At 40.0% G+C, this 16,147-nt stretch overlaps 1 protein-coding gene across 9 annotated transcripts in view; it reads left to right on the top strand.

The window, feature by feature from the left end:
- The window catches only part of grip2b (glutamate receptor interacting protein 2b), a 253,256-nt gene that overhangs the window by 154,115 nt on the left and 82,994 nt on the right, over nucleotides 1-16,147 (top strand). For 2 of the 9 annotated variants that reach the window (XM_051415114.1, XM_051415113.1), the window contains exon 1: nucleotides 12,523-12,662. The exons of the other annotated variants lie outside the window; for them this stretch is intronic. In XM_051415114.1, the coding sequence (XP_051271074.1) occupies nucleotides 12,617-12,662 (46 nt within the window). In that variant the 5' untranslated portion in view covers nucleotides 12,523-12,616. Of the gene's footprint in view, nucleotides 1-12,522; nucleotides 12,663-16,147 lie in introns of those variants that run through there. 9 annotated transcript variants of the gene reach the window in all.

Below are 16,147 nucleotides of genomic sequence, written 5' to 3'. Positions count from 1 at the left end.
TTAAAGAGACACATAGCTTGTTAACTAATAACTCATTCTTATTTAATTAAAAATGCTCTTTTTTTAAATCAGGTGTTATAGTAGCACCTTAGACTAATGACGGCCCATTAAGCAATAAATGGTCAATGGACCTGTACTTGTATAGCGTTTTAATAGTCTTCTGACCACTCAAAGCATTTTTACACTACATGCCACATTCACCCTTTCACACACATTCACTCAGTGATGGCAAAGCCCATCGAACAGAAACTAATGCATTCATACACATTCACACACCGATGCACAGCATCAGGAGCAATTCGGGGTTCAGTATCTTGCTCAAGGATACTTTGACACATGGCGGGAGGAGCCGGGGATTGAACCAAAAATTTTCCAATTAGTGGACGACCACCTCTGCCTCTGAGCCACAGCTCAGGTCTACAAAAGCCAAACAGTTCCAATAAAGAATGAAATCACATATTGAAATGTGTTTAACCCTAATCTGCCGTTTGGTGTCCAGGAGAACCCAGGCCTACTTTAACTGCTAAGAAACATACATAGCATTATTAACTTGCTCTTTTCTCTTTTTCTCTCCATAACATGATTGTTGCTGGCCTCTATGGCCCCCCTCAGTGGTTGGACCCGAGAACACTTTTAAAACAAACAATCCAGAATGCCTTCTTAACATTACTTAACCCGGACCAGGTAAACTGACTAAGACCATAATCAAGTTCGTGAAGCAGCAACCTTCAGTAACCCCACACACCCATCACAGCTGCTTTCACTGCCACTGCCGTTAGCCTCTGCCACCCAACCAGCGACAAGCACATCGAGTCGTGACAGGGAGATGAAGGCAAGTCTGACCCTGAGGACACAAACTGTTTTAACTTCACTTCATTACAGACTCACAGAGGTGAATGCTCTCACACCACATTAACCTAATAAACGGATGCTTCCCCTGTCTGAGGTCAGCCATGCATACACCTCTCTGTGCCGTCATGGCTTATTATGGATGAGGCTGTTAACACTGTGGAAAAGCCTTGTTTGTTTCAGCCCACAGACTTTGTCAACTTGAGTCATTATGTGTTGCTCGATTGGCATCAGTTAAATGGCTAAAACATAAAGTTCAGAGTCATAATCAGAGTCATAAAGGAGAAGTCTGAGTAGGTCGTCGGGGATATAAAAACTGTAATAAGAGACTAAATGTTATGTGTATTTTCTGCATATTTTAGCATCTATTTGTGTTGTATTTTGACTATATATTTGTAATATTTTAGGCTATATTTTGCACCAATTTCGGAAAGCCATTTGACCTCATATGGTGTATTTAGTTAATTTTTCTTTTTTATAAAATCTGCAAAAATTATACAGATAATAATCAGAAATAAAGAAGATCCCACCAATAATATTTGACATATGTATGAAAAAAATTATCTTGCGGCATTAAAGAAATCATCCCAGGTTTAATATAAGATTTTCTGTCTCATCTCATCACATCCATTTGGTCACTCAACTGTAACAAATTGAATTCCAGGGTTAACATCTTTCCAGCGATATGTCCACACTGTTGCTATGTCCCAAGAACAGGCTTCCATTACTGGCCACTGGAGATTTAGCCTCCCTCATTTTAATGATCTGCTCAATGGCCCCTCAACAGTGTCCCCTTCTACAGCCCACGTTTCCCCGGCATCGTTTCAGCTCTCCTGTATCTCTGTCCCATATTTATTAAACTGCAAATTTCTGGTTCAGTTCATTTGTACAGTACACCAGAGACACCCAGTGATAAAAGTAAATGCAAGTATTGCACAAGTAATAGGAAAGAACCAAAGAAAACAACAACAAAACCTCTAACAGGCTTTGTTTCCTCCCTCGCGTCTCTCATGTTCTGGTTCATTATTCAACCCCATGTGGCTCGGGTGAGTCCTGCCCTCCTGCTCTGCTCCAACTCATCAAACACAGCCAATCCCCCTCTCTTCTTCCTACATTAATAACTCCTATAAAGATTAGTACAACAAGTAAGACAGGATGGAATACAGTAAGAAAATGTTGTCCTAACCTTCTCTTTTTCAAAATATATTTTTAGTTATAACAAAAATAAGCTAGCTGAAAGTAAAAATAAAAGGTGAAAACAAGAGCCACAGATCAGGCTGCAGATTAACCAGAGTGTCTATAACTCATTTATATAATTTGATCTTTATCTAAAATTGTGCATTATTGATTTTTGTTCACATAAACGTGAACTGTTTTTCAACTTTAAAAATCCATCCTGTTATACCCCTCAATTATTTTTCTTTTTTTTTAAAGAAAAGCTGAAAATAATGATCCCCATGTATCTTACCCAGCATGCTTCATTAACTGCGGTATAGACGCGTGTGTGTGTGTATCCACGATCCTAATTAAGTCGAGCAGAACTCACTAGGAATTCTTTATTTCTATGCTGATGAATGCATGTGTGTGTGTGGTGTGTGTGTGTGTGTGTGTGTGTGTGTGTGTGTGTGTGTGTGTGTGTGTGTGCTTCTATGGGATCCTTATTAACTGTGGCAGGACTTTTCCAGCTTGCATGCACATATTCATGTGTGTCTGTTGTACTGTGCTACTGTGCATATTTGAAAAGATAGATAAATAACACAGAGCAACGAAACTAGGATGCAAGAAAGAGGAAATGTTAAGAGAAAGGAAGAAAAGAGAAAGAAGACAAGAGACAAGAGAGAAAGGGAATAAACAACAAACATCTGTTATAACTGCATACTGATGCTCATGCATTTGAGTGATATGATAGAAAGTAGCAAACGGGACATTATTGTTGAAATGCATTGTATTATTATTTGTAATTATATGCGAACAAAACATGTTACAGGTTATGCTTTCTTTGACTATATAGTATGCATGAAACAGATGTACTGATCTAAAGAAAAAGGCGAAGCAGAAGACCAACCTGAAATTAAAATAAAATGAAATTATTCATGTGTCCTTGTCATGGCCCCCTAGAAGATTTGCTTCACTTCAGCATAACTGCAGTCAGAGTATTCATCTGGTCTGCCGCCTCACACCTTCAAGTCAGCAGATCTTTAATCCATTATTCACAGTGGTAGTCAGTGGAAATATCAAATCAAGACATAGCTTATTTAAAACTTGAACATTTTTGACTCATGTTACTGCAGTGGCCACTGAAGTCTTACATGCATTTACTCTGCGGCCATTCTACTGCAGGGAACTTTTTTCTAGACTTGTTATTGTTTCAACCATTTTGAAAGTCTAGCTCACAACCAATACCACGGCCAAAAAGAAAGAAACACAGACAGAGCACAAGAAAAAAGAGACAAAGACAGAAAATGAAACATGATGAGGGAGAGAATGACTTAAGCTCTTAATCGCAGACTCTGCTTGTTGGACGATGAGCTGCTATTGCAAGTAGAAGCCGACTTGTAGAGCTGAGTAACTCTTGTGAAGTATCTTTGCTACAGACCTTGTTCTTTCAGATGTTGCTGTAGTTGTTTGATAAGACAGCATGTGGTCTTTAGAGCCTCAGGGGGATGATGTGGAGAGGCAGAGGAACCGTGTATTACTCAATCTGTACATCAGTGTCTATGTGAGTTTCAATACAGCACTAAACATCTACATGTTTATTCACTGGGAGAACAACAAATTTATATGTTTTAAGTCAGAATAGTTTTAAATCAGAATATTTTTTTCTTTAAAAAAAAAAAAAAAACATAGGCTGTGTTATGTTGAAGTATCATGTTTTACATTTGAGCTTTAACTTGTGGCAAATAGACTTTCCTTATTACTTTTTGTAGAGCCATATCAAGAGTATCCCAATATTCATTTTAAAGAGTTCATACAGCACAAAACTTGATCAATAGTTTATGACTGAGAGGTAGTTTTAATACCTTGAACTAACTGTGTCCTTGCATTGTGTCAATGCAACTGATGTCAGTGTGCGGCAAATAGGACAAGTTATACCTTAAAATACAAAAGAATTTGGCATGCTTTGCTGTCTGCCACATTGCTGTGTCTTTTTTGTTTTACTGTGGGGCTGAACCTGGGGATTTTCCAAGTCTGCACAGAGTGGCACATAAACACAGCCTAAAGTAAGATATAATAAAAGAAAACTGCTTTTAGCTATGTCTGATATAATACATGTATTATGTATTGTCCCTGATAAATAAACACTAAATAAATAAATACTGTACAATAATTTTTTCAACAATTATGCATTAAGTTTGATGGCGTTGGTAGGAAGTGTACTATGCAGCATACCTCAGACTCTAATCCAGTGCCAACGCAGGAAAGAGTGTGTCTTATACTGCATGTGTCCGGGTGGAAAGTTAGGATGTGGAGATCAAGGTGGTGGATGGATGTGTGGTGCATTCAGGTCATGGAGAAGATCAGAGTTTCCATTCCAATACAGGCCTGCAACTAACAATGACTTTTCATGTTCACTTTACCATTATGTTTATAGCCTATCCTTATCCAAAGTTTATTTTCTCTCACACGATTTCTCCCTAACCGTGTGCAGATATTGTAGATTTTAGGACACTTCCTTTGAATGTAAAAGAAAAGAAATGATGTCACTGAACCACACAACCAGAAAACCCCTCGCTGCACCGATCACCCGAAATCATATTTGATTAGATAAAAAGATTACTTACCGAGAGAATATTTCATGAATGCTATTTTATTCCATTAGGGACCCACTGCTGCATCGTGAAGCAGTCTGTGCTATACACCTGTGCTTGTCAACAAGAGGCTGCCTGATTACATTATAACTCCAGCCCCACTTGTCCAGATAGATTACAGCCACGGTTCTTGATTGTCCAATAAAATGAAGACCCTGACTGACTGAGTGGCTTTACAAGAAGTTGTCAGGAGCCGGGACCTGTCAGCATAAGTTAGTCCTGTTTTTCTGTATTTGTGTGTGTGCATGTCTATGTTGAGCTCCTGTTGGCTACTGTCTTCAGCAGAAGCTGCTGTTCTATTTAATCAACTTGACACACCACGTGGGACGGAGTTAATCACCCTGACCTGACCCGGAGAAAAAAAAGATCTCCAGCCGTGGGTGCATTCGATTTCAGTTCATCATACTAAACAATGTGCTGGGAAGAGAGAGTTATGAGAGAGACAGATGGTGAAAGAGACAGAGAGAGATAGAGATGATATCGAGGGCACGGGAAAAAAAAAAAACAGACCGTATTGTGCCGAATAAACATGGAGAGGGAAACTCTAGAGAAAGCTCTTATGGGTTGACTGTGCAAGTGAAAATAACAGACTGCCTCCACATCAGCTGCTTGCTTCTCATGAATCACGTCATGACTCATTCAGTGGCCCCGTGTAGCTCGGTGGGCACAGAAAGGCGCTAACAGCAAGGGCTCAGCACTTGTTCACCATCAAAAGGCAAAAGGAGTCAGCGCACAAGTCAAATGACACCAGAAAGACCAAATCATTAATGCATCCTTGTAAAGGCTAAAATTACATCAGCTGAAGGGGATAAATGGGAATGTCACTACAATCTCACTGTGGGATTTGTAAACGCGATAGCTCTGGTTCAGGGTTAGACTGAGATAACAATTTGTCTGCAACTTTGCTTCCCTGGGATTTATGTTCATAATTCCACAGCACACAATTTTTGTCCAGTGCTTATGTTCAATGCAATACGTTCCCACTCCCAGCTTGTCAAATAATGTCGCTTGGTCAGTGGCCCTCCACTTCAGAATATGATGCTGTCAATGCCCCTCATGTGATTTCTGGACACGCATGGCTCAGTTGCCAAGTTGGCAAGAATAAGTATATGTCTGCAACTTCTGGTCCAGCTGGCAATAATACATATTCAATGTCTGGTTACCCTTTTAAAATAAAGCTTGGTTAAGTCACAGTCTGGTTAGGTTTGGACACAAAAAAAAATAGGTCAGGAGTAGGAAGATTGTAACTTACTTTAAGTACCTGGTGTAACCTATGTACAATAAACGTTTACATTCGGTTTCAGGCAGGACATGAACAGTGGTCTCCTGGGTTAAAGTCCTGTGTTTGTTTGAGCCTTCCATGCATCCCACCACCTCCATATGTGAACGTATTTAGCATGTTTGAAAGTGAGGGTGAGGGAGAAGGAGTGATGGATGAAACAGTATTGGACCAGCTCACCGTGCAGTTTATCTTCCAATCACCTGTCTTTGCACTCTAAGCAAACCTTTGCATTTACATACAGCCTGCTCACATTGCTCCGGTGTGAAATACCTTGGGGAAAGACAAGAATGTTTGACTGCATGAAATAAACATGAGGAGTGCTTTTTTTTTTTTACAATTTAATCTTGCAACTGATGTGTCAGCCATATTGAACCATTTGAGCCATGTCTCACACAACAGTTCAATGGCAGGACGGCCCTCCTCTGTAAGAGAAATGTCAGCATCATAGAAATGGAAAGATGAGGACCAAGTTATCTAGCTTTTAATCACTGTGACTGTGACAGTGGTAATGACTTTGTTGGTGGAAATAATGCTGTAAGTCTTACTGTGCGCCGCTGGGGACTAACTCAGCAGGATTTTTTTAGATTCACTATGTTTGTTGCTAACTGTCATGATGCTGATGGTGAGCATGAATATGACAGAATATGATGAGGGATGATAATGGCTTTGACATGAATGCTCTTGCAGTCTAACGGTTTAGCTTGCCTGTTACGTATGCTAAAGTCTGCTGCCAGTCTAAATGTTGCTGATGAAGGCCGATTGTAATGAGGTGAAACAGGAGACGTGTGTTTGCTTCAGCTGTCCGAGGATGAAAGGAATGAGTATTGAAGATAAAATTTAATTGCTACTGAACCTGTTTAAGCCAGTTAACCAGATGCTGACTGGAGATTAACAGATAAACAAAAGATAAACAAGATTAGAAACTACTTTTACACATCCCTGTTTACTATTTCCAATACAGATAATGGATTAAGAAGAGAAGGCTTTGATGAAGACAATTTTTCTCAACACTAACACAGTAATCAAGTTTTTTTTGGCTTGAGATTTACTGCTTTACAATTGTGACGTAAGGCAAGATTTTTCCAATGTAGTAATGAGAATTTTCTGTTTTTGTATCTAACAGCATTGAAAGAAGTCAAAAATAAAGATTTATTTTGTTGTTGTTTCACTCACCAGTACTTGCTTACTTTCTGAATAAATGAATGCAGTGTACAACTTGTTGAACCCGCAAGGGTTGTGTTTGAGTAGCCAGTTCAGAAAGTCCTACTCTCAGAGAAAGGCCTTTTTGCAGCCTGATATCCCCAAACAGCAAATGAATAACAAGGCAACCTCTCAAAGGTCCAGTGTGTAACATTCAGGAGGATCTATTGGCATAAATGGAATATAATATTCACAGGAATGTTTTCATTAATGTCCGCCATGTATCTGCAGTAGTCCCAGAACAGACAAACTGGCTGTAGATGGGGCCTTTCATGTTTTTTGCAGCCACCATAGTTTCTCCTACACGCTTGGAATGGTGAAGTGAGGGGGTTGTAATCTACAACTACACTGCTAGATGCCACTAAATCCTACACACTGGTGCTTCAAGGCATTTTGTGTGGTATCACAAGGTTTTTTCTTTTGCTTTCCATGTCACACCATTTAGTCCCTACTGTCTTATATTGTAAGTACTAGAAAGAAAAAAAAACCTGAATCTGTCACATTCAAGTTTTGAGTCAGCAACTACAGCTCGTGTACCACACTGAACTGGAGACTTTAAATTGTACTTGGTTTGATCCCCTGTTTTGTGGACCTTGTGCACAAAGTAGACTTTAATAATGATGTTTAAGAATTTGAATGTGAATAATAATTCACAGACACATTCTTGAGTTTGGTCCAACACAATGTTAGTGTCTCAGTGTGTGTGGTGTGTGTGTGTGTGTGTGTGTGGAGAGAGAGAGAGAGAGAGAGAGAGAGAGAGAGAGAGAGAGAGAGAGAGAGAAAACATCAAACTACCAATTTTTAGTGCACAGTTTTGAGGTCACGCTCTCTTCTAGCAGATGAGAGATGAAAAAATCACAGCAGGATTCAGAGCCAACAGACTTCCACATCCTTTCTCTCTGAGGACCGCTCACTTCATACGGTTCACTGTTGACACAGGAAAAGATGAAAAGACCTTTTCCCTCAGATGGTGAAAACGTGTTTGACACTTCTCTTGGTGACAACACCTCTGCGACCAGCTGCAAGTTAGAATCTTCATTTTAAATCAGTTGGCATTAATTGAAAAGAGATTAAGAAGTGGAATTGAAAACAACAACTTATGCTCCGGGGACACTGTTGACTAAGCGATTGCATCACACAGGATAAATAAGTGATGAATTTCTCTATTTTTACATTTTGTCTGTCAGTCTAAAACATGCTCAGACTATAGCGGGTGGACACAACAACATAACAATGTACAGTACAGTCTAATGTAAACTTATGCAATATCCATGCAACAAACACTAACTCTGTGAAGCTTATAATGGTTTTGTTAAGACTGAGCCAGAGAGGCGTTGATTCATCTATGTGGTATTTTTGAGGGACTTAGCTGCAACTGGCATTGGATTAAATCATTATGTAAGGAAATTTAGAGCAGCTGGTGTATAAAATAACAGAAAATATTCATTAGAAACAATAAACAACACAATAATCTGAGTTTTTCACCTGCATCTCTTGGCAAATGGACCTGGCATCACTTGACGTTCAGCACGCATCTTTGGTCATGTCATAATAAATGCTTGCGTAAAGGTCACAGCACTGACAGGGATGAGTTCAAAGTCATCGACCTGGAGCCAGTGGACGGCCAGAGAAAGATAAGGGAGGACATTCACATTAGATGCCAGGAATAATCTTTCAACAGACAGAGGCAATGATCTCTGTGCCGTATATGACCACCTGTCAGCACATGGCCGAAGGTCCACACTTAGGTCAAGGACGAGGACCTTGAGTGTATGGAATTTTGTTTTATATACTGTTCATAAAGGCCATGAACACAAGGGACTTTGAGTGCGGGAAAGCAGAATTGATGAGTTCACTTATATGGGCCAAATTTGAGGGAAAAAATAACTTTATAACTTTTTTCGCTGATACCTGTTTTGACCATCAAGTAATCTTCTGACTTTAACGTCCAAATATGTTATCTTTCTGATAATTCTGTGTCCACAGCTCTCAAGCTTTCGATTCACACCTAACAATAGCGGTCCCTGAATGTTCTCTTTTTTACAAGCTAATCACTGAAAGAGAAAAATGTGTCGTGGTGGGAGAGTGATAAATAGAACTGCCAGCAGAATACAATACAACAAGGTCTCACAGGATTTTGGGAAATGAGTAAAAACTCTGAAACACAGATTTTGTTTGGTGGACAGTGATAATATGAACTTCATTCATCCACCAGGAGACAATTGTGTGAAAATGGCACAAACTGGACTCAGCATTATAGGCACATGATGTTAGGTAGTGGTTCAATTCTGGCATGTAAAAAGCCTGAGAGATGAGTTTAAGAACTGGAAAACTTTCTGTTATGAGGTGAGAGTTGAACAGTGTTGCTGTTGTTTCTTCCTGTTTCTCTCCTTCTACACTTTTGTGATTTTAAGATTGAATTCTCCCCGGTTCCATTTTGCAGTTATTGCTTTTCATAGGATCCTTAATTTTCGTTTTCATCCATAATCTAGAACCAAATGCTACACATAACACTGATATAACATAACATAAAACAGAGCCAGCCAAAGACGCATACACCTTTAACACATCTTACTTTTTCATACACTGCACAATCCATCATTTTTCAGTGTATGACTGATGTGCAATGGTGGATATCTAATCAAAACATTCTGTGGTAGCTTTTGTATTTTGTGTTCTCACCTCTGATATTTCCCCACTGACACATGAAGACATGAAAAGATTTCATTCCCGAGACAGAAACTTGTGAAACTCTCTTTGACAGTTCTTCTAGCCGAGCATGGCGGTGCCTCTGCAAGACAGAAGCCTGGTGACTATAGTTTGGAGTTTTTTGTTTGTTTGTTTGTTTGTTTGTTTGTTTTTTTACATTCAGGCAATGTTGACGGAAAACACTTGCTTGTGTGTGTCCTCCTTTATTATTTCATATGTCTGGAAGTGGCCTGGCGCAGCCTTCCACTGACAGCTTGCATGGAGGATGAAAAAGTCTGTTCTTTGTTTGCACCAATTGGTAGGCCATGTAAAGGATGCTAGTGGCTGATATATAAATCTAAACCATGCTTGAATATTTATGTGATTAAAACAGAGTTGGATTTTCTTTTCTCTATACACACTTTTTGTTTGCAAAACAAACTGGCAAGATAGATAGAGCTAAACCAAACTAACATGCTCGTCTTTTTAGTTTTGCTTGTTCGGTGTGTTTATTTTTTTGCATGGGGTAATTACCTCTAAAACCTGTACAGGGTTGCAGACCCTACAAAAAAATCTACATTGAAGTCTCCCAAAGTTTTCACACCAGAGCCTTTAAGCACTTGCTGATTGTGCAGAGGCACAGTTCTAAGCCCTTGTGGAGTCAGCAGGAGTTTTTTGAGTCTGTACATCAGGGTTTATCCTGTCTGGTTAACCATGTGATGGACTGGCAACCTGTCTGGGGTGTAACCTTGCCTTCTGCCCAGTGCATGCTGGGATATATAGGTTTCAGCCCCACTGTGACCCTAAGTAGCATTAAGCAGGTGCAGAAAATGAATAAAGGATTTTCAGTGTAGACTGACTGTGCCGCTGTCCGTGGTGCTGAAGTTCAGTAGAGGTCTTATCGGGCTCATTTTTTGTCTTTGTTTCTTTCTTTATTTCAAATTCCACGCTTGTGCAAACTGCTAACATGTGTTGGGTGGAAAAGTGGCTCATTTCAAACTGCTGGTACCTTTCTATGCAGTTTGAGGGGATTAGCAATCTCCCCATGCTTGACAATCACGGTCGTCTGAATTGTGTGCAAATGCAGTTTGTCTGCCCACGTGTTAACCAGATATTGCATAGGATTTTGTGTCTGGAAGCATGGTGGCTAAATTATTAGCACTATTACATAATAGAAAGTCTTTAGATTGGCTGCAACTCCATGGAAATGTTTTGCTTTTTAATGTATTAAGGCAGCAGTATACTCCAAATGAAATTATATATATATATATATATATATATATATGTATTTTTTTTAAAAGACACTACAAACACACACAAACACTGTGGCACACACAGAGTTGAAAACAGAAATGAGAAAATAATGAAGGCTCTGAGACTTTGGGCCTGCCGGCCAGTATGCCGGTGGTACAGCGGTGTTTTAAGTAATCCACACCAGAACAAGGTGCTCCCAAGCATGACTTCCATTACTCAAAAGGTCTGCAAAATATGTCAAACTAGTACGGTGCAATACATAAGTAGCTTGTCATTATATTGGCTCTACTCCAGCACTCTAGGAACTTAAATGAAACACTGACTAGGAGGTTAAATCCCTGACTCTCAGCTATAAGTGAGTTTAGGGGTGTTGACATCCATAATGGCTGAACAATGTAGGCCTTAAAGCATTAGTAGTACTGCAATTTCCACACCTGATGTGGATTTTACCACTTTCAGAATAAAGCTGCGAGTCGGCACCTCATCGTCATTGTGTGTTTGCTTTTTTTGTCAAAGCGCTAACTGTACTGCACCTCTGTGGAAGTTTTTCAAACTGCAGATGACTTTATGTTGTGGAGTGCAATTTTATCATGTTCGGCTAAACAGCCTCTGCACAGTGTGGTGATTAAAGGCACACTCTGTAATTTTTTGTAGTTGCAAACCTGAGTGAGCATGCAAAAATATAGTGGCTACCTTTAGTGCACAATGTTTCTCTGCCTTTGCTAAGTGTATGCTAGGATACACCCCAGCCTCCCATTCCCGCCCTGCGTGACCCTGAACAGGTATCAGTATCTAGGAGGGATGGATGGGAACGAATTTGTGTGTTGAGGGAGAGAGTATTTCTTGGATTTATGTCACTTCAAGCGACATCGGTCACCTTATGATCACCAACTGACAGGGGAGCCAAGAAATAAGTCATGATCTGGCGGGTTTCAGTGTTGGAAGCTTTCATCTTTTGCCTACACTTGGCCTCACACACACACACACACACACACACACACACAGGCCTGCTGCACATACACATACAAGCCCACTAGACACAGACTCTGAAGAGAGAAAAAAAAACTAGGGCATCAAAAGTCCCGAAGGCTTTGAGCTACAATTTTTTGCATAATCAGGAGAGAAACTGAGAGGGGGGGAGATTGAGAATGCAGTAATTAAATTAGTGCATAAAGAAAACGAGGAGGAGAACATGTAAAAAAAAACAGATATCAGCTCTGTCAGAACCAGAGAAGCACCAGTCTGAGAACAGACCTGATTAAAGTCGATTATGGAGACGGGTTCCTATTCCTGTTCCCTTCTGTGGAGTGTTAAAACACACGCACAGCCTACAGTTCAGCTGGTGTCAACAGAGAGGGGGTCCCTTTGAGAGAGTAAAGCGAAGATAGAGGAGGAGGGTGAGAGAGAGAGAGAGAGAGAGAGAGAGAGAGAGAGAGGGAGGTGCATGCAGACAGAAGTTCTTCCTCCCTCTTCCTCCTCCACTCTTCCATGAGGAGAGACTTATCCATACAGTCTGGAACCGGTTTGGGGGAAAATGCTTTTTCTTCAGGCTATATTGAAGAGAAGGCTGCTGCAGAAAGGTAAAAAAGAAAAAAAAAAGATTGAGAAAATGTTTCTTTCCCTTCATTGTGGCACTCATTAGTTGACTGTTTCGCGCTTATTGCTGCAACTTGAAGCTCCCAACACGCTCCAGGCTGCCTGCTGCCATCGATCATCGTTGGACTGATTGATCTCTCTTCTACTTGATGCTTTTTCTGCGCGCTGCAGCCAGCTGAATACTCCCATATCCGGCGTGTATTTCTCACTTTATAGTTGCGTCAGTCATCACAGACAGTAGACGTAAAGCAGGTTTTTACTCTCTGAGAGGGCAGTGTTGGTTGTTAATGTCATCACCTGGTTCAAATGTTTAATTCTAATAATATTTCTCTGTGTGTTTTCAGGGTTTCTTTTGGCTCATCCTTGTGAATAGTGATATAGTCACTGAATTGTCTTGCTTTACGTGCTTTTATTATACCGACAGATCGCTATTAGTCTTTTAATAATTCTATAAGAGCTTGAAGTGCCTGCGTGCTGTTCAATATAATAGTTTACAGTGCTAAATGCTCCAATTAATCGGTTGTTCTTGAGTGTTTTTGCAATGCGTTTTGGCAGATTCGTGATTATTTGTGACATACGGTGACATTATGGAATTCATGTGTGCTATAGTAACACTATATTTCTCCATTCCGCAGTCCACACGATTTTCTTCCTCAAAAGCCACTCAGTTACTAAGTTAATACTTACTCGTGTGTTTTGAATGATATGTTGGATGTTTTAATATGGTTATAATCCGATATGAACCTAGAGACAATGTTAAGTTTCAAAGTTTGCAAAATGTACTTTATTGCTTCTTATATATCTCTGTGATATCCCCACAGTCACCTGATCACTTTAAGCGCTAAACTGTTCACTTACAGTGGCCATATGTGAGATTGTATTGTGTTTATTTTTCCTTTCCTAATGTATTTCTGGCTAATATTCGTTTTTATGTGATCGTATGATTTCTGCAGTTTCCCGTGTACATGTGGCGCTTTATTAGTCGTCTCTGCCTGTGTTTGTAGGAGAGAGATGTGCAGTTTTCCTCTCTTCCTCTTCTGCTGATTTATTTATGAATTTGGGGATCTATTGCTTTGAAGTGAAGCCTGGAGACGCAGTGCAAAAGGAGGCAATTGGGGACAAAACGCCGCCTATCGGCCTGTCAGGGCGCACTGCAGCCCACCCTGGGACTGCCATCATAATAACAACAATCTGAATACCCAGAGGAAGAGCTGCTTATTGTTGCCTTTATTGCCACACAGTGCGGGAGGCAATCACTGTCATATTTACTGCATCTAGCTGGTGTTAATACTGTGGAGATTTCTCTAAAAGTGTCACATTTCCAGATCAGCATTTTTCTAAAGAATAATCTCTCTCTAGCCAAATAGAAACTAGAGTAACTTCTGACAGCTGAAGAGAACAAATCTGACATTTTACTGCAGTGGGTTGCTCAATCTGCGGTAAAGACTGTGACTTCCACAGTCACTGTGTCTGCAACCTCATCTCTACAATGAATGCAACGCCACAGATTTCAGTGCACCACATACAGGATGTGTGTGATAATGAGGACTGTTGGTGACATTTAGGAGATGCTCTCTTCCGGATTGACAGAGGAAAACAAGCGTCACTAAAGATCAGTGACATTATAGTGAAAAGGTCAAAGTTCAGTCACACAGCCGTGAGTTCAAGAGGAGTTAAATTTAAAATGATGAGCCCCACAAGAGGTCTGCACATACAGACGTGCTCTGTGAGCTGTTAGCAGCATTGTTTAGGTGTTATTATGAGATATAAATCATGACCTGTGACCTCTAGCAATTACTTTAATGTGCTCCTCTAAAGTAACGTAACAGCCTAATAATCAAAGTATTTGAGAAAGCAAATGCTGTCACAATCCACTCTTCTAACACACGTTAAAACACAAAGAGTGAAAGTATTATTACATAAAGTATTACAACAACTTGGGGGTTACTAAAGCGTCACCGGGGTCACATTTTCTTCTTGATTTTAAGGCGCGCAAGAAAACATAAGAAATATATATCAGGGACATTAAAACACCTATACGTATCATTGTTGAAAATTATAAAAATACATAATACAGTGTTTTATTAAAAAAGTTTCCTAAACAGGACATAATCTGCTCAAAATTCATCTGAATCACTCGTTTTGAACAAATGTCTTGCAGTTAGTGAGCTCATCATTTGGGTTTATTGTACAGTTTTTAATATAATATGAAATATCCACAAAAAAATAAAAAGGTAGAAAAGGGATCCCTTGATAAAAAAGGCTGAGAACCACTAATCTACAGCATGTTCCTGCACCTGTTTGTGGTACTAAAAAAAAAAAAAAAAAAATCTCAACCATCTGCTGTTTACAGGAGATTTAAAGAAACATATGTACTGTAATGTCACAGATGATAAAACCCTGTAGGGACATTCTTGTATTTCCCTCTCCAAATAGGGAAGTCAGAGGTTAGGATCAGAAGGTCAGCTGTTCAGTGTCTTATTCTTTGTCACTTCAGTAAATAGTTCCCCTGCTAACACCAACAACATTTTCATTTCATGTCACCATGCTGCTCAGAGTAAGAAATGTTCTTTTGTTCATCGTCCCTCTAGTTGTTCTACGTTATAGCGCTGCTTTGTGGCGCTGCAGGGGCTACAGGTTGCTTGTGATTCACCCCCCCCACCAATTCAAAGTCTCTCTGAAGCTTAATAATTCCAAGACCTGCAGGTTTGCCTGTGAAGTCACATCAAACCTATTACACACTGAACCTCAGGGACTAACTAACCAATGGTGGCTTTGAAAGCGGCGTCTCTTCTCTCCAGGCAGCTGACGGTTATTCTGCAGATGAGAGGCACGTCCACTGGGAACCTCTCGCTGCAGCGCCACCTGCTTTGTCTCAATTGTCAGAAAGGTTTCAGAGGGACATATTTCAGATTTAATGAACTTGGTTACTTAAAACATACTCAAAACATTAACCATCATTCACTTATTTAGCAGAAATAGAGCAACGTCCCATTCAAGTCCTTTGTCACCTGAGTGCAGGTCTCTATTATCTGTAAAATCCTGGTTTGTGCATAAACATATGACAAAAAACCTGCGTCTAATAGTTTTTGACTAGTGTTATTATGTGAGCAAGGAGTGACTGCAGATAGCTTTATACTGTGGAGTCCAAGAGAGCTGGAGGCACCCAAAACAAGCTGAAAACTGCAAAGATATGCAGACTAAGATGCTGATATTGGCAGTATTAGCAAGCAGCTTTTTTTATATTAGAGGGAGTCTGTGATTTAAAGGACCGGTGTGTAGGATTTAGTGCCATACAGTGGTGAAGTTTCAGATAGCAACCAAGAAGAAACTCTGCTGGCGGCAAAACTTGCCAAAAGGCCATGTCTAGAGCCCAAGTGTGGGCCCTAGACATGGCCTTTTATATAGATATTTTATCACAGGAATGATGAATAATGCACCAATGGTCTGCAAAATAGATCTAATTGCA

Source organism: Dicentrarchus labrax, unplaced genomic scaffold (genome assembly GCF_905237075.1).
Source record: "Dicentrarchus labrax unplaced genomic scaffold, dlabrax2021, whole genome shotgun sequence".
Taxonomy (NCBI): domain Eukaryota; kingdom Metazoa; phylum Chordata; class Actinopteri; family Moronidae; genus Dicentrarchus; species Dicentrarchus labrax.
This window is presented reverse-complemented; position numbering and strand designations above follow the sequence as displayed.